The sequence below is a fragment of the Ursus maritimus genome, unplaced genomic scaffold, assembly GCF_017311325.1.
Source record: "Ursus maritimus isolate PB19 unplaced genomic scaffold, ASM1731132v1 scaffold_25, whole genome shotgun sequence".
NCBI classification, from domain to species: domain Eukaryota; kingdom Metazoa; phylum Chordata; class Mammalia; order Carnivora; family Ursidae; genus Ursus; species Ursus maritimus.
The window spans coordinates 7,676,434-7,695,499 of record NW_024425008.1 but is presented as its reverse complement, the minus strand read 5'-3'; the positions used below and the strand labels follow the sequence as shown (position 1 = coordinate 7,695,499).

Below are 19,066 nucleotides of genomic sequence, written 5' to 3'. Positions count from 1 at the left end.
AGAGAGAGAGGGAAGACCACAGAGACAGTGGCTTTTATCCATTTTCACTACAAATGCACAAAACAACAGAAGAGGTTATACTAATCGACAGCATTTCGATATGCTCTCAGAAGTTTTGGTTTTGGTATTTATGCTAAACTCTTTACAACTCAATAAAATAACCTAATTTTAAAACTAGTAAGACACAGACCCTTCACAAAAGCGTATACAGATGCCAAATAAGCATGTGAAAAGATGCTTAGCATCATTAGTCATCAGGGAAATCCAAATTAAAGCCACAATGAATACCAAATAAAATCGTTAAAATTAAAAAGACAGTATCAGGTCTAGTCAGAGTGTGAAGCAGCGGCAGCTCTCATGTTTGGGGGGAATGTACAAGGGTATAACCATGGAGGGGGGGACTGGCAGCTTCTTAAAATGGTCAATACACATCTGCCTTATGGCCTGGAAGTGGTTTATAATATCCAAGACAAATGAAAACAAAGATCCATAAAAAGACTTGTACAAACTTCATAACAGCTTTATTCCTAAAAGCCAAAACCAAGAAAACAACCCGAATGTAAATCATGGAAATGGATGCACAAACTGTGGTACAGCCATTCAACGACACCCGTGCTCAGCAATAAAAAGGAAAAGACCGAACAGAGATGAATCGACAGCCTCAGCACAGATGAAGCTCCTGGCACAGGAAGCCAGATACACTTCCATTCACATGACGCTGTGGGACGGAAAAAGCTAACCTGCGGTGATGGAAATGAGACCAATGGCTACTCTGGGGTGGTGGAGACTGACCACAAAGGGGCACGGCGGGGGGGGGAGGGGTGGTGGTGGTGGGAAACGACTCTGAAGGGAACAGAAAACGCTATTTCGACTGGTTAGTAGTTACTCAAGTGTATCTGTCAAGCTCAAACTGTACACCTAAAATCCTGGCATTTCACTGTATGTAAATTATACCTCCATACAATCGACTTCGTAAAACTTCAAAAAATGTGCTTTATTATTTTTACAAACTTAGACTATAGTTATTTCTAGCTTTAAGAAACTACTAACAGTATCGTCTACCATAGGATAGAAGTGTTAAAATAATTAATTATGTCATACTCAGGCAATCAAGTAATGATGCTAAAAAATCACAAATGTGCAAACAAGTCCTGCTATGTATTCACCAGCTCGAACCTCAGCCAAGCACATACTCACCTTACCAGAATGGCCTCACATCTCTTCTCACAACCTGAATTAGGCCCTCAATGCCTTTACACAAAGCTTAATGCAACTAACTCCACCACATTCCTTAAGACCCACCTCAAGTGTCACCTCCTCCAGAAAGCCTTTCCTGATTACCCCCTCACTCTTCTGAACTCCCCACCTGGTTTCGGAGCCCCTTCTGCTGGGGCATATCCCGCTATGCCTATCTTTACCACTGGGACTACCACAGGGTGTTAAAGACATCTGTTTTATGTCAGCCTCCACCCCCATACAGAGATCTTTGAGGATGGGGATGTTCAGTTATCTTTGTATCCCCAGCACCCTAGTATAGGACCTGGGACGAGGCTGGCATCCAGCAAATCATTTGCGATTAACAAGCATGTCTTCCCTGCACAGATTTCCAGGCAGTGCAACACTGAAATGGATACCAGACTAGGAGAGTCAGGAAATCTGGCCTCTTCAAAGTGCAGATCTCAAACCGCCTAGTTACATGACCTTCATCACCTATTTACTCTTCCCCAGAAGAAAATCGCTCCTTCTGCCTAGTGTCCTGCCTACACTATAAGCTTTGGAAGCAATGGCCCTGAACTTCAAGAGCAATGCAGCTTTGTTGAAAACATGAGAAAACAGTGTGTTGCTTTCATACTTAATATCTATAATCCAGTCAAGAGAAATAAAGTCAGAGACATGCTTGGTAAGAAAAATATTACTCAAAGCATTATCATTTTTCACTGATTTGTTTTCAAAAAGAAAAAATAGAGAAGTATCTGGTTTTCTCTTCAGATGACCATTTGCTTTCTCAACCTAAGGCAAGCTGATCTTAGAAGGTGCTGGCCAGAAAGGACGTTTGCACAGCAAAACCATCAGCACACACCTGCAGTGTGGCCGTGCTCACCTCGGGTTCGTATCTTGGGGAACGATTTCCCACTCCTCCTCAGGTCAGCCAAAACAGTGATTTTCCTCTTTTCTCAAAGATTAGTATCTCCCTGTTTCAAAATCACAATGCTTTATAGTTCTAAGAAGAAATTAAGCTCAATACTAAAGAAAAAAGTCTATTAAAGAAAACTGGGCAGGGCGCCTGGGTGGCTCAGTCAGTTAAGTGTCTGCCTTTGGCTCAGGTTATGATCCCACGGTCCTGGGGTCGAGTCATGCATCAGGCTCCAGGGTCAGTAGGGAGTCTGCTTCTCCCTCTGCCTCTGCCCCTCCCAACTCGTGTGCGCGCACTCTCTCTCTCTCTCTCTCTCTCACACACACACACACACACACAGTCTCACTCTCTCTCCCCGCCCAGTAAATTAAAAATCTTAAAAAAAAAAAAAAAAAAGGAAAAGAAAACTGGGCTTGTTACATCTGGCAAAGTCATGCCATAAAAACGTATGTTGCTCAAATTCTTGCTCACACGGATTTCCACGGATTGAATTTCCCATAAATACTTGATCGTACTCCTATTCAATCACAGGGCAATGTATGGATAAATCAAACTAAAATATGGGTATCCAAAGAAATTCTTCTCATGAGGAGAGAATATAAATCTAAAGTACGCATTGGCAAGTCAGCCCCCGCTCAGAAGCTACAAACATTAATGTGAAGCTGTGAACTTCTGTGCTTCACAAGACCTTTTTTCTGAGAAATGCCTATATTTTTGCAAGATAATTATCATTTAATACCTTATTCCTGAAATACGTTACTTATTTAAATAACAAGTCAACATTATTCAATCCGTACCACGTAAGCAAACCAACAGTGCCACCCCACAGAACTCTACTTCTGCTGTTTCCCAAGCAGGCTGTTTTAAGAACTCCATTTTCTTCAGTTGTGACGTGCTTCAGGTAATGAGAACAACAGTTAACACTTCTGCTCTTTAACACTGTGTGCCAGGCACCAAGCTAAATATTTACTACATGCGAGGCTCATTTGATCCTCATTTTTTAAAAAATGATTCTACACCTACTTCTCTGATTTCGATTTTACCAGTGAAGAAGTGAGGCCTGGAGAAGTCATGTCCCCAAAGCCACACAACTACAGGGAAAGAGAACTGAGGTCCTAACCCCAGTCTGACTCCAGAGCCTGTGCCCCTCACGGCTACACCACATGGCTACAGAGCATCAGGTGCTCACACACCCTGAATCAAGTTTGCCCAAGAGGCGCCAACGATGTTTTAAACAGCTGAGTCAAAGCAAAACCCAGAACAAGTTGATGGAATGCTTGCTAGAATACAGCAAAGTGGATTTCTTTAGGTCTTTCCACAAATCTGTTGTTTGTGACCTGTTCAGGTTTGCAATTCACGAATTTGTCACCTTGCCCAGGGCAGAAGAATTCTCTTCCAGGTGCTGGGGTTAAGAGACAAGCCCTCTGATCTTTCAATCACAGGTGTCAGGGGGTCATCTCCCAGCTCTGAAAACACCTGAGTGTGTGTCCGTGAGAATGGGAAGCAGGGGCTGAGGGCTAGGTCACGCAGACAATGAGGAGACTGGAGCACAACATCTAATAATGCTTACTCACCAACAGTTCAGATCCCAAACGCCTGATGAATTTGCCCTGTTCTCTGCCAGCAGACCTCCGCTTCAATTATGCAACTTCGTAACAGTTAAGTAACAATAAATATTTTTAATTCACCTAAATTAAATCTCTCCCTCTGAATCTGGGACGTAGATGCATAACCCCACACACGATGCTTGCAGTACAAACCTGGTCGATATTGAGGCGAAGCGGCATCAGGGACACTCTCAAGCAGCATTCCTGAGGTGACCTGCCGGACTCCGGGCGCACGTGTAATGCTTTCACTGTCAACTACGAGTAAGAAAAACATTTTCCCCCCAATAATATTACAACCTTGTTTTCATTTAAAAGAAAAAAAAACAGAAAAGGAAAAAAACCCATTTCTATTCCTTATAGGAGAACGAAAAGTGGAATTGTTTCCTCTCTTTGTTTAAAGGCCCGAATCACACTTTTCTGGGTCACATACTCCCTAAAGAATCTCAGGAGAGGTATGGGTCCTCTTTAGTGGGAAAGACGCAAACAACAGTATGATACGTGCACTGTCCCGGGGGGTCCACTGGGCCCCTGAAGCAAATCCATAGAGCCACACCCCAAAGACAGCTTCTAGGATGTTTTCGTAGCAATCCTGAGCGAATCACTCCTATTCCAGTAAAACTCAGTTTAAGTGTTAGAAATTTGGAACACTTCCAGCAATACTAAATATTTTGTGTAGATCACCATGGGCTTCCGGTTCTCCTCAGGTATCAATATTTTGGCAATTATAATTAAGGGACCCTAAAAGTGACATGTAAAATAATTTTTAAATAAAACTTTAATAAGGGGTGTCTGGGTGGCTCAGTCGGTTAAGCATCTGCCTTCGGCTCAGGTCTTGATCCCCAGGCGTCCTGGGACAGAGCCGGAGCCGACATCAGGCTCCCTGCTCAGCGGGGAGTCTGCTTCTCCCTCTGCCCCCTCCCCTGCTCTTGCTCGTTTGCTCACTCTCTGAAATAAATACAATCTTTAAAAACAGTAGCAAAACTTTAAGCAGTATATTTAAAAGGGATTTTCATATTAACATGAGGAAAAAAAAAAACCTTCAATTTTCCCCAATCTTAATCTTCTGCAGTTAGATACAATAAACACACTTTTCCAAAACAAATATACAACAGGAAATATGAGGTCTTAAATCTTACCATGTTGGAATGGGCTTTTCGAGGCATTTCTTTACTGCAATACAGGTACAAAAACTTATTCATTTGTGATGTTGCCAGACGATCTCGAATTTCAAGATCCTGCACGATGAACACCTGGCGGGAGACCGGGTGCTCTAAGAGGCCGGAGTCACACTCCGGTTTGCAAGGCGGGTAGACCTCATGCTGAAACTTCACCTTCACAGACAAGAAGGAACACACAAACATTTTTACCTTTCATTTAAATTAGATTTCTTCTTTAAAATGCAAAATACCGCCCATCAATTTCTTTGAATTCTCAGCTTCTGATTCCACTTTCACAGAACAACAGAACATTCCTTCCTTTGTTCACTTTATTCATCCACATGTGCCCCACCACACAAGTTCTACTGACATCTCTCATTTGATCTTGGCAAAATCCCTATCCTTTTCAAAGTAAAACCCTGTATAAGAATAATACACAAAATTATCATCTTGCATACCTATGACATTGCTTTAAAACGAATCAGTGGCGGCAAGGTTCAAATTCCAAAGGCGGGGGGAGGATACAATGAAATGCATGGAATCTTCATCACTACAATATTTCCATGTTAAGTACCCTAATATATGACACTTGGCACAATCCCAGACAAGCTGAAAGAACTGAATGCATATGATGTCATTGGCGACCTGGACATACTGGTCTCCAGACATTCATGAAGGAGCTGACACAGGTCCTATCCAATGGGAGCCCTCCCAGATAGATACCCCAAGGCAGTGGTTCCCCAAGTGTGGTCCTGGGAAAGGTAGTATCAGAATCACCTGGGAACTCATTAAAAATGCAAATTCATGGGCCCCACCTCATACTGATTCAGAAACTCTGGGGCCCAGCAACTTGTGTTTTAACAAGCCCTCGAGGGGATTCTGAGGCTTGCTCAACTCAGAGATTCCTCTAGGGACAGCCTGGGAAAACAAAAACAAAACAAAACCCCTCAAACTTCTCGGAACATTTGAGAAAGAAGTAGTAAAAGTTTTACAAGACCCTGCATTTTTCCAATCCAAAGAGCTGGGACTTATGCTCAAGACCACAAGGTTGGGGAGTAACCAAAGAACCCCCAATTAATGCTCCTACTTCAGTGGTTTTTTCCTTTCAAAATGTCATCTTACCTTGCTTAACTGTATTTCCATTAAAAAGTCATGGTTTCTTCCTTTTCCCCCACATACCATGTTACGTCCATGCCTTGTGGGTGTGTGAGAAGGTGAACTGTGGGGACTGCTATAAATGGAAAAATTAAGACAAAACAAAACAACCTTTTGTTAAAGGAAATATTCAAAGAAAAGTAATGAATGACCTCAGGAAAAATAGCAAGATAAAAAGAGAAAATAAGATTACAGACTTATCAACACATTGCCACAAACTGCGTTTCCCTATACCTAAGCCACATCTTTATGCTTTGGAGACTCTGAGAACGTGAATTTTATTACTGCCATTGTGGCAATAATCTGCCTGCTAAATATTTAGAACGACAGAAAAATCTAACTATGGTGTTGGTGTTCATATAACAAGACATGGAAAAATAAGACCTCCTGAGGAGTTCCTTATTTGGAAACTCCTTACAGTCAGAGTACAAGTCCTAAAAATCCCAATCAATACAGAAAAGAATTAAAGTTGTAAGTTTTTAAAAATTAATTTTTTAAAAGATTTATTTGACAGAGCACAAGCAAGAGAACAGAAGCAGGGGGAGCAGCAGAGGAAGAGGGAGCAGCAGACTCCCCACTAAGCAGGGAGCCCGACACAGGATTTGATCCCAGGACCCTGGGACCATGACCTGAGCTGAAGGCAGAAACGTAACCAACTGAGCCACCCAGGCGCCCCTGAGTCTTACTCATTTTAGTGAAAGTGCCTCTAACACAGGCTCCGGCACATGGTAGGTACCCAAAAAATTTGGGGTGGCAATGAAAATCACTTAAGTGACCATATTTTAGTAAATATACAAACCCACGCAACTAACTTTACAAATGAAAAGTTTTAACATTAAAAGAGTAACATTTAAATTACATAGTTTTCAATACTACTTTATTAATAATTCTTAAAATGGCAAATTCTACAGGCACTTGGACGGCTCAGTCGTTTAAGCATCTGTCTTCAGCTCAGGTCATGATCCCGGAGTCCCAGGATCGAGCCCCACATCACTGGCCTCCCTGCTCAGCAGGGAGTCTGCTTCTCCCTCTCCCCCTCACCCCAGCTCGTGTTCTCTCTCTCTCTCAAATGAATAAAATCTTCTTTAAAAAATGACAAATTCCATGTATTTTTCTAGGAAAAGAATGGCCTATAAACAAAACAAAACTTATGTAGAAATCCACTTACATGTAACTTTTAGCTGGAGAAGTAGGAGGGACTGTTCCAAAATCCTTTCCTCCATAGAGATGCCAAACGAGAGAGACTTCTTTAACAACATAACGGACAACAGGGATGGGAAAGTGCAACGGGGCTTTGCTCGTATCCGTCTTCTTAGCGGGCTGACTAAAGTAATTCTCTCTTATTACAATTGCATCATCGACCATCACTTTTACAACTGGCTCTTCCTCCTTCTCCTAAAATAAACAGGGAACACACATGGTCTTGTATCAGTAGAGACCACTGATCATGCTGCATATCTCAAAATTTCTTGATTCTGCATCTAATAACAATATGAATACATGAAATGGGCAAGTGCTGATATTAATCATCACACTGGATACTCTGCATAATTCAGCATCAAATGAACTTTCTATTCTAGTAAATCACCCCACGAGGAGTCTTCATAGTCTTCAATCTGGCTTTTAACATTTGATAATAAAAAGGCAGTTTTAGTGGGTGTGTGCTCACGTGGGTGTGTGTGTGTGTGTGCATAGTTCTTTAATTCAGAGTCAATACTACATTGCAAACTTCACATACTTCAACATACTGACCAAATTACCATGATCCTAATAAAGAAGTTATCCTGAGTTTGACTGCTTTTATTTCTTTTTAATTTCCCAGGATGCAGTAAAACAAATTCATTCACCAAGTTACTACTGAGTGATTTAATTCATATACTCTAAACGGCGATTCATAAAGTTCAATCTAGCACCAGGGCTTACCCATTCTAGTGAACTGTGCATTCATTACATCCAGACCACACTTTTTAATGGAAGCATGACTCTCACATGGCAATTACACTTATCAACCATCTATCAGCCTTCACACAAACCACATCTTACCTTTCTCAATTCTTGGACTAGCAACCCTGGATAGCACTCCTTTCGCCATTTCCTTGCCCTGAAGAGCTATCTTAACTACGCGTAACATCTGTAGTTTAATCATCTATGCAGAAAATTTTGCCCTGAAACTAATACACTATATGTTAACTAACTTGAATTTAAATAAAATCTAAAAAAAATAATTTTTAAAAAAAACTTTGCAAAATTGAGCATTCTTCTCTGAGTTTTAGAGCCATGTGTCACAGAAATAGTAAAGTACAGCAAACATTTGCAAAGCCTCAATAATAAATTACAAAATGAAGTCATTGTGAACTGCCAAGAGTTATAAAAAAAAAATCTGAAGACTCTTTCTCAGGTACCCTTTGGTCAATTCAACTTGTAACACTACCTTAAGGCCATTTATTACCTGAATGTTTGCTCTTGGTGCAAAAAGAATGCAAAAGTCGTCATTCTCAGTGGGCGCACCTGCCATTGCATCACTAATCAAGTGGTGTGTGAACGAGGTGTAAGGAGGGCCGGGCTCCTGGGACACGTTCCCACTCTCATCTGGAAACAGGAAGAGGTCTGAACAACATGGCTCCTGAGTTTGAGATTTTTCATCCAAAACACCTAGGTAAAAAAGAATACAACACTCAATTTTGGCACATTTTGAAATATCAACAACAATAACGTTTAGTAAGCATTTTAACCACATGTCAGATACACACTACGTTGAAATGTTTTCCCCGGCCATATCTCATTTTTAACCAATTACTAATAAAAAGACTGATTATAAGTTTGAAGTTCTCTAAGAGAACAGTTAATGATGGTCTCATAAAGTCATAGCAAGCCTTAGTCATTCACACTAGAGAAGCTCAGAAATTCGGCGGCAGCTGATTAGTGTCGACTGAGTTTTCTTTAAGCCAGAACTGCATACTGACAACTCTGTTCTATGGGTGGAGACCTGGAAACTTCTGGAACAATACTGCAAAGGGAGGAACAACTGGTTACATCTGGCAGTGCCTCCCCTAAAACTATAGGAAATCTCTGCTTATATAGAGGGGAGGTGGGAGAAACAGTGGCCAAGCGGGTAGCGGTGTCCCACAATAAACAGACTACTTCATGGGGCATTGGATACCCGAACGGGCCACCTGTTCTCAGGTAGCTGACAATGTGGTTCACAAGAGACTGCACGCACGCCAAAATCTGTAATGTGAACATACATTTTTATGCATTTTAATATATAGTAGATCCACTAATTCCTTCTCCATTCCATCTGTCATTCCAGCCATGTGATATGGACTGAGAACGTGAAGATGAACAAAGTGACATCTTAGCCTCAAGAGGCTCACAGACCCAGACTTTAAATTCTTCTATGGCAGCACCTTGGACTTACTCATCCTGTATAGGTGCCCGGTGCACCTGAATATTGAAGCTGCTCAGTAAATATTCATGAAACATTCTTTCCCACATAAGTAGGTTACCTGCTAATATTTATTACAGATAATGTAGTACGTAGGAAGCTGAAAGTTCCTGTTTGTTTCCTGAGTTCTAATTTACACTGAATTAGAATAAAAGTAACAATTTAACCCTAAACTTTTATAATGCCATGAGATAATTTTTAAAAATTAAGATTTCAGAACATATAGAAATGACTATGTTCATCCAATTATAAAAAAATATTTTTTTAGATAGATGATTCAAAGTATTTAGATGCTTCCAGCTGGCTTTCAGGGCTCTCCCACTGGCTGGTTCCTCTCTGCTTATCCAACTTTGCTGGCCAATTCTTTCCAATGAGAAGCAAGCTTCTGTTCCAGTAAGAGCCTGAGCTGCAAGATAATTACGGCTTCTGCATGCTTCTGTGCCTCAACGTTCATGACCTCGCCAAGACTACCTTCTCTCTCCCCTCCACATACCTACACCCCAGCCACTCTTTAAAATTAAGCCAACTCCTCTCACTTTCACTGAAATCTAATGAGACAATTCCAATTCCTTCCTATCAGTAGCTGAGGATGTGACACACTCTGAAGCACTTTCTCAGGTCATTTCTCAATCATAAATAAGAACATCAGTCTGGCTTACTGCCGATCTGTGTTAAAACTCTAAGCTAACAGAAAAGATAAGCTTGTCTTGCATTTACTCTGTGTCCCCCACAACACCCTGGCCGGTGTTTCTTTATCTACTAGACGCTCGATCAACACAAGAGGATTGACGAATAAATATCCACCAAAACTCAGACTTGTCTTTCCTTTAGTAAGTTACTTACTGCAGAATTTATAAGCATACAAATAACATAAGCTTCAAGTGAGGCCCCAGTGCTCCCGGGGAGGGAGGCCCGGCCCGTCCTACCGTTAGCCTGGGCTTGCGCAGACACAGCGGCCTGCTGCAGGTCAACCTCTTCCATAGCGTCGCTCATCAAATCACGTAACATCTGCTGGTCTGCTTCAGGAAGTACTGGACCTCGTGAGGACGAGCGACCACTGGAATCTACCTACAACCAAAACACCTAATTAAAAATAACTGAAAATGTCCTAAGAAGCAAACTACTCAGCATGATGTTGTCCTAGAAACGTGACATTTTACAAAGACACCAGAGACAGGAGCATAGCCATCGTTCACCCTTCTGCCCGGCCGCTGTCGCATTCTAAGTTGTTAACGTCATCATCACCCCAACAACTACCGGCAAACAGAAATAAGTGTGCCGTCGCCTCAAAGCCAGCACCGTGAGCCGGGGTGGTGAGGAGAGAGCACACTAGAGGAGAGAAAACACTAAGAACACTGCAGGGAGGCCTGGGGAGAAGCAGTCTCTCTCTGCAGAGCGGGAGCTGCTCAAATCTGGCAGCTGACCAACTCTCGCCCCATGGACACAAAGCCGCTAGAGGTCAGAGTCTCGTGTCTTGGAATAGACGGACACCCAAGGACAGGAAGGAGAATACACAGCAGGGGAAATCTACTAAGTGGGGACTCACAGGGCTCAACTCCAGCACTGATGCTTAACCATTTTGGTTAGTGCACTGTGGGTTCATTTAATCCAGACCACGCTTTTTAAATGGAAGCATGACTCTAAAATGAAAAGATCCAATTTGAAAGGGATAACTTAAAGTAACTTTTAATAAACTGGAGAATGTTTTTAAAAAGAAAATAAACAGTAGAGAGGGAGTGTCATTAATTGCCTTCTTATCAGTGAGAAGATAGCAAGAACAAGGAGTCAAAACCAGAAGCAAAACACCACTGAAGTGTAAGAGCATCTGAACAAAAGACAACGCAAGGCCAGGCAGACCCTTACTAGAGGCTCCATTACCTACGAGACGGAGAATCCTGCTCACAGAGCAGGCTGTGAAAAAGAATGAAAAAGCACTAAAAAGTTAAAAATGCTAAACAAACCAGACATTGTTCAATCTGTACATAAGAGAGGACAGAGAGGTGATGCTTGGGGGCACAAGAAAGCCCCGACCCAGAAATCAAAGTATCTGAGTTTTGCTGCTATTTCTGCTACTAATTTGGGCAAATCACCTAATTCTCTTTAACTTATTCATCTGTAAAACGGCAGTGATAATCTTTAACCTCTCTAACACACTGAGTGAAAGGAATTCACAAATGAGAAAATATGCTGAAAACCGAACTGAATCATACGTAACAAACAAAAGATAATGTAAGTCTTCTGGTAATAATACTAACACTTGTTTCTCTCCTCTCCTAAGCATTTTTACAGACGACTGGCACAGAACAAGCTCTTGCCTGCTAAATGTTTTTTCTTCCTGGAGGGGAGATGAAAATAACTCAAGTCTGGAAGAAAGTATTCATTGGCCGAAAAGATTAATGTTCTGAAACAAAGAATATCAAACAGTAGAATGGTTTTCCAAAAACACCTATGGAATCACCTTTCTAGATGCCATCACTCTGAAGGTAAAGAACAGATGGGTGATTTTTCAAAGTTTCTTTTCTACCTCATGCCGGTCACAGAGCCCTCGCGGACGCCCACGCGTCACTCACGTGGCTGCAAGGTGTCAGGGGTGAGTTAGTTATAACGAATGATGCTGCTGGCTATACCTTCATCTTTCTGTGAGGGGCTCCAGGCTCCATCTCCACCTTGTTTGCCGCGTGTAAGTCCCCGTAGCTTGCAATGTACTGAATGAGATTCATCAATGCAGCACAAGAGTCGGAGCACGTTCTGATATGGACAATGTCACTGGAACAGTGTAGCTCGAAGCGCGGCTCAGTCTGGACGGACACAAGGGAAAAGAAATGAACAGGCTTTCCAAACAAGAGACAAAACTTTCTTGTTTTGCATAGGCTTACATTAAATAAAACAGAATTTACTTGCCAAAGGAAATGTGTATTTGTAACTGTATCCTAATTTTAAAATATTTTATCTGTTTTTGACCAAAATAATTTTACAGTAAATTCAACTCTTTAGTCTTGCCTATGAAAAATATGAGTTAAGTACAAATTTCCATTTATTTTAATAACTTACTTGCTCTCCATCAGAATCAGATTTCACTGCAGTTATGGTTAATTCCAAAAGCCCCATATCCATCACACGAACATAATCTAAAATTTTTTAATATAACAAAATATCTGAGTAAAGCTTTCAAAAAATGCGTATCCAACCAACATGTAATAAAACTAGCAGCTCTTTAAAATTCATGGCAGTTAGTGGTACAAATATTTAGAATGCAATGGAAATACACTTTCATCCTATGAAAGTCCTACAATTGCCTTTATTTTACTTAGGAACAAAATTAATCTTACATTAAATAGAGTATATATAATTCGATGCACTTAACTGATGTTCTAAGGACATTACAACTTCAAGCTGGTATTTAAAAAGATCCTTAGTTCAACAGCGTTACTTCAAACACTCTAAAATATTCACATACAAAGAATATTCATCTATCTCAGATTTTTTCAACTCTTACCTCTATTCAAATTTATAGTAACAGTATTACACTTGTCAGACAAATGCAAAGCAGCTTCATCCAAGATTATTCTGAGGAAACAATATAAAATCAACATCCAAAAAATTAACTTTGAATACATGACATGCGATCATGACATACTTAGTTGTATCATTCTTCTGATATACAAGTTAGCAAAGTCATATGTTGATTCTTACAAGTGGCATCTAACATTTCTTTAAAACTCACTGCTTCTAAGTGCTAGAAATATTTAAATGGTGTAAAGAATGAGACTGAAACATCTGCTCAAATTAATTTTAAGTTTTCAGCATTTTTTAATAGACGCCCACATTCACGAGATCTAAATTATGAAAATAAAGTGTTACCAGGTAGTATAGGAAGTTTAGATTTCTGTTTTTAAAAGTAAACTACCAATCTCAAGAATTCATTTCCTCCCTAAAAACAAAAAACAGTGATAAATAAAGAGATGGGATGAATCGTTTGAAAATGAAAAACTGAAAACCTGGATAAAGGGACATGACTATGAGTAAAAGAATGCTGATTTTTAACAAAAGGTTGAGACTTCAACCTCTGGCCAAACATCAGTTAGCCTGTTTGGAACAGCTGCATTTGGCAGACAGTGAAGTTTTTTCATTTTTACCCATGCACCTGAGAGTAGATGAGGATTTGTCCAAGGCCACACTACTCGAAACGCTGAAGGTTTCCACAGTGAGAAGAGATCGGATCGGCAAATAAAGAGGCCTAATACCAAAAAGAAACAAAGAACATCAGTCTGCTGCAACAACAGAAACTCCCTTAAAAGAGCATTTGGAACCTTAACTCTATAATTCAAATTATGTATTTTTTCAGAACTTAGTACATATTTTGAATAAAGCTTTATTTTGTTCCATTTGTGAACTGACCTATAATCAAGTGCACAGCTCCAGAGATGAACATGAAAAGTTGTAAACGAAGTTGGAGGGTTATACCCCAGAACAGGTTCATCGGCAATACTCAAGAAGTATAAGATCTATGATCACAAAAATATAAAATGCCCTGCTTTAGAAGAGAAAAAAGTTTGGATAGGATATCCTTAATACCAATGTAAAATATCTCACAGAAAAAGCAACCATTTGTTGGAAAAAAATCATCATTTTGAAGCCATTCATTTCAAAAAGTTATCTGCAAAACCACTCTTGAGTTTGAAATGAAGAGAGAGCCCCATCTGACAAATGCAATGCTACGGAAGTCTTGAGAAAATCCTATCTTCTCCAAGAGATGATTCATATCAAAATCATGATACAAACTAAAGTATGTATAATATACTTGCACATTACTTTGCTTGAGACAATTCTTGGAAGAAAAAAAAAAACTTTGCTAAGAATGCTTACATTTCATCTGGTTTTCTATGTAATCCACCAAAGTTATTTTTCCTTAAACTATACCTAGCTCAGTCTGAAAACCAGAGATTCTCCTATATTTCTAACTAAATGAGGTTGGACGAAATCTCCCCCTTACAACTGAGTTCAGTGTTCACACCTACCATCTCTCTACCCTTGCTACACAGATCTAGGTCTCCTCAGGTTTCCTAAATGCTTTTACGAAAGCACTCTGAAAACTCTCAGGTATAAAATATTTTATTATTTTTCAGTACAAAGAAAAAGTTCCTCTTTCTAAGGAAAATGAACAAGAATCCCAGTGCAGGGGGCGCCTGGGTGGCACAGCGGTTAAGCGTCTGCCTTCGGCTCAGGGCGTGATCCCGGCGTTGTGGGATCGAGCCCCACATCGGGCTCCTCTGCTATGAGCCTGCTTCTTCCTCTCCCACTCCCCCAGCTTGTGTTCCCTCTCTCGCTGGCTGTCTCTCTCTCTATCAAATAAATAAATAAAATCTTTAAAAAAAAAAAAAAAAAAAGAATCCCAGTGCAGTAATTTTCATTCTCAATAGAAAAGAACCAACTGTATTTCATTAATCAAACATTGGAAATTAATTACAGAAATCCTTATAAATGCCTTGAAGCATGTTAGTGGCCTAGGGAATAATTGTGAAATTATGGCACTTAGGGAGTGAGGACAAGTCAATACGTCATCTGTTGCTCCTCTATGCCAGGTGCTCTGTAGGTTCTGGGACACAGAGTGCCTTCCCTTAAATGACTTAAAAGAGAACTCTGTCTTTGAGATGTTTAGGGTCGGAACTTTAAGGTAAAAAATCAATTTCACTCTGGAGTGGTGATAATGTTCTATTTCCTAAGAGGTGGTTATACAGGAGTGTTTACGTCAATAATTCAATGCATATTCATCATTTCTGATTTGTAACTTTACAGTGTGTATTACATGTCAATATAAAGTAAAAAGTAAATATGTACATAACAACTCTCTTACCTGCTCATGCCAGCTAAGCCCAGAAGGAAGCATTCTGTGCTGGAGTGTGGCTCCTTTCAACCCCACAGCAATGAGAAATTCCTACACAGAACGACACAAAAAGTTACACTGATTACCTACATAACCCTCTAATTCAAAACCTGAAAAATTTTTGTAAGAAAATAAATGTGTTGCCTTTTATGCAATCAGTTTTAGCTAGTAATCAAACAAACGGCAAGTATTTAATGGTATAAAAAGTAAAAAACACAAACCTTCGTATTGGACTCTGACTTATCAGAGAGTATTTTAACTGCAACAGAGAGCATATTCAAAGTGTCTCCTGCAACACCATCTGAGGAACCTCTACTGAGGCCATCTTCTTCAGAGGAGTAAATAGTAGGTTCCAACCAGTGTGGACGGGTGGAACTGGGCAGTCGTGTTTCTGTAGGAAGAATCGCTCCATCTACTACGCCTACATCGACAATGAGGTGACAATATAACAAAATGATAACCTGAAATTAGTTCACAGGCTTTCACAACCCCCCCAAAAAAATCCACATGCTTCCATTGGATATAATACAATCCTGGAGGCAGAATGACCAAGAACCAGCTTGGCATTAATAACCTGTACCTCTCTGCTAATGTTGGTATGACTGACAGTACCCTACTTAAAAAAAAAAAAAATTAAGATATGAAATGTTAGGAAAATTAAATAGAAAAATCTGATAAACATTAAGACTACATATTGTTTTCTATACTTTGGGGGGAAAAAAGAATGTATCTTCCATTCACAGGGTAACAGGGAATGTGCTCAAAAGATGGTAAATCCTTTCTGTTACCAAAAAGGAAATGCTGCTTAAAAGAGAGTAACAAATATAAAGTTCCATCAACTCATCAGTGGATAATAATATATGGTACATTCATAAAGTGGAATATTATCTGGCAATAAAAGGAATAAAATACTGTTACACTTGGATGAACCTTAAAAACATCACGTCAAATTAAGGATGTCAGCCACAAAAGACCATGTATCATGATTCCATAAGCATCCAGAATACACAATCCACAGAGGCAAAGTAGATTAGAGGTTATTTAGTGCTGGGGGGTGGGAGGTTACAACCAAAGGGTGCACAGCCTGTTTTGGGGGTGATGGAAAGGTTGATCGTGATGCTGGTTACAATTCTGTGAAATGGATAGTTTAAATGGCCGAATTGTATGGTACATGAACTACTGTACCTCAAGAGAGTTGCTGCCCAGAAAAAGCATAAAGTCAACTCCTAATTTATGATAAGTATTACTTTGACAGTGGAATCAGAACACCCCACAGAATTTCAAGCTATACCACAAAGCGGTAATCACCAAGACAGCAGGGTACTGGCACAAAAACAGACACATAGACCAATGGAACAGAATAGAGAACCCAGAAATGGACCCTCGGCTCTTTGGGCAACTAATCTTTGACAAAGCAGGAAAAAACGTCCAGTGGAAAAAAGACAGTCTCTTCAATAAATGGTGCTGGGAAAATTGGACAGCTACATGCAAAAGAATGAAACTTGACCACTCTCTCACACCATACACAAAAATAAACTCCAAATGGATGAACGACCTCGATGTGAGACAGGAATCCATAAAAATCCTAGAGGAGAACATAGGCTGCAACCTCTTTGACATCGGTCACAGCAACTTTTTTCATGACACATCTCCAAAGGCAAGAGAAACAAAAGAAAAAATGAACTTGTGGGACTTCATCAAGATAAAAAGTTTTTGCACAGCCAAGGAATCAGTCAAAAAAACTAAGAGGTAGCCCACGGAATGGGAGAAGATATCTGCAAATGACACTACAGATAAAAGATTAGTATCCAAGATCTACAAAGAACTTCTCAAACTCAATACACGGGAAACAAATAATCAAATAAAAAAATGGGCAGAAGATATGAACAGACACTTTTCCAATGAAGACATACAAATGGCTAACAGACACATGAAAAAACGTTCAACATCATTAGCCATCAGGGAAATTCAAATCAAAACCACATTGAGATACCACCTTACGCCAGTTAGAATGGCAAAAATTGACAAGGCAAGAAACAACAATTGTTGGAGAGGATGTGGAGAAAGGGGATCCCTCCTACATTGTTGATGGGAATGCAAGTTGGTACAGCCACTTTGGAAAACAGTGTGGAGGTCCCTTAAAAAGTTAAAAATTGAGCTACCCAATGATTCAGCAATTGCACTACTGGGTATTTATTCCAAAGATACAGACGTAGTGAAGAGAAGGGCCATATGCACCCTGATGTTCATAGCAGCATTGTCCACAATAGCTATATTGTGGAAGGAGCCGAGATGCCCTTCAACAGATGACTGGATTAAGAAGATGTGGTCCATATATACAATGGAATATTACTCAGCCATCAAAAAGAACGATTTTTCAACATTTGCTGCAACATGGACGGGACTGGAGGAGATAATGCTAAGTGAAATAAGTCAAGCAGAGAAAGACAATTATCATATGGCTTCACTCATTTATGGAACATAAGAAGTAGGAAGATTGGTAGGAGAAGAAAGGGAAGGAGGAAGGGGGGTAAACAGAAGGGGGAATCAACCATGAGAGACTATGGACTCTGGGAAACAAACTGAGGGCTTCAGAGGGGAGGGAGGTGGGGGATTGGGATAGGCCAGTGATGGGTATTAAGGAGGGCACGTATTGCATGGAGCACTGGGTGTTATATGCAAGTAATGAATCATGGAACTTTACATCAAAAACTAGGGATCTACTGTATAGTGACTAACATAATAAAAAATTATTAAAAAAAAAAGAACACCCCACAGAAAATTTCTAATATGAGAGTTCTGTTCTCAATAGATTTTCTTTATTAGGGGCCACCTGGGTGGCTCAGTTGGTTAAGCGTCTGCTTTCAGCTCAGATCATGACCCAGGATGCTGGGATCAAGCCCCACATCCGGCTCCCTGCTCAGTAGGGAGCCTGCTTCTCCCTCTCCCTCTGCCCCTCCCCCCACCCTGTGCTAGCTCACGCAAGGGCACACGCACTCTTTCTCTCAAACGAATACCGAAAATCTTTAAAAAAAAAAAACTTTATTAAACAGAATTTAAATGGGTTCACAGAGATGAACAGAACACACATCCAACATGTGTCCTACCTTTGTGGTACAGACTGAGACTGCTGCAATGAAGGCAGATGTAGTGCTTGTCATCACAGCCTTCATACTTGGTCACACAAAACAAGGAACCACTGTTGAACTCTAACCAGAATTCACCATGCTTATTTTCCAACAGCTCTCCATTATCTTGCTAATAAAAAGATCAGAGAAACAGAGGAGTCATTATTTAAATGCAGAAAAGTCAGAATGCCCCTTGGGTTGCTCCCTCCTGATTCAGCCTAGAGGATTCTCCCACATGGCGGCAAAGCTGTCTGATTCTCAAACCACACACCCTGGTCGCACGAAATGCTGTGCGGGGTCTCCTCTGCAGAATGAATCCCTGTGCTTCACCCTCCTCTGTAACAGGTAAACTACTAGTGATCACCTCAGCAGCAGAACTAGCACTTTGCCAAAAGAAGGTCCATACAAGGTTTGTCTTATGATCCGCAGTGAAAAGCTCGCTCTCCAAAGCTGCTGTCACTGCAGAGTGACTCAGAACCCCGACCTTCTTCGGGCACTGAAACAACCTCCCGCTACCTGGATGATGGCGGGTGTAACCATGGCACATTTAAAATAA

General features: G+C 40.5%; 1 protein-coding gene across 2 annotated transcripts in view; it reads right to left on the bottom strand.

Annotated features, from left to right (window-relative positions):
* ATG2B (autophagy related 2B) overlaps window positions 1–19,066 on the bottom strand; it is a 73,063-nt gene that overhangs the window by 13,023 nt on the left and 40,974 nt on the right. Inside the window, exons 21-34 of one of the 2 annotated variants that reach the window (XM_008702438.2) lie at window positions 18,490–18,640; window positions 15,604–15,803; window positions 15,353–15,433; window positions 13,897–14,003; window positions 13,643–13,735; window positions 12,995–13,065; window positions 12,550–12,626; window positions 12,126–12,296; window positions 10,425–10,566; window positions 8,503–8,705; window positions 7,222–7,448; window positions 6,021–6,129; window positions 4,878–5,072; window positions 3,895–3,996 (exon numbers count right to left, since the gene is read on the bottom strand). In XM_008702438.2, coding sequence (XP_008700660.2) covers window positions 3,895–3,996; window positions 4,878–5,072; window positions 6,021–6,129; window positions 7,222–7,448; window positions 8,503–8,705; window positions 10,425–10,566; window positions 12,126–12,296; window positions 12,550–12,626; window positions 12,995–13,065; window positions 13,643–13,735; window positions 13,897–14,003; window positions 15,353–15,433; window positions 15,604–15,803; window positions 18,490–18,640 — 1,929 coding nt within the window. The remainder of the gene's footprint in view (window positions 1–3,894; window positions 3,997–4,877; window positions 5,073–6,020; window positions 6,130–7,221; window positions 7,449–8,502; window positions 8,706–10,424; window positions 10,567–12,125; window positions 12,297–12,549; window positions 12,627–12,994; window positions 13,066–13,642; window positions 13,736–13,896; window positions 14,004–15,352; window positions 15,434–15,603; window positions 15,804–18,489; window positions 18,641–19,066) is intronic. The other variant, XM_040641469.1, reaches the window with a different exon arrangement.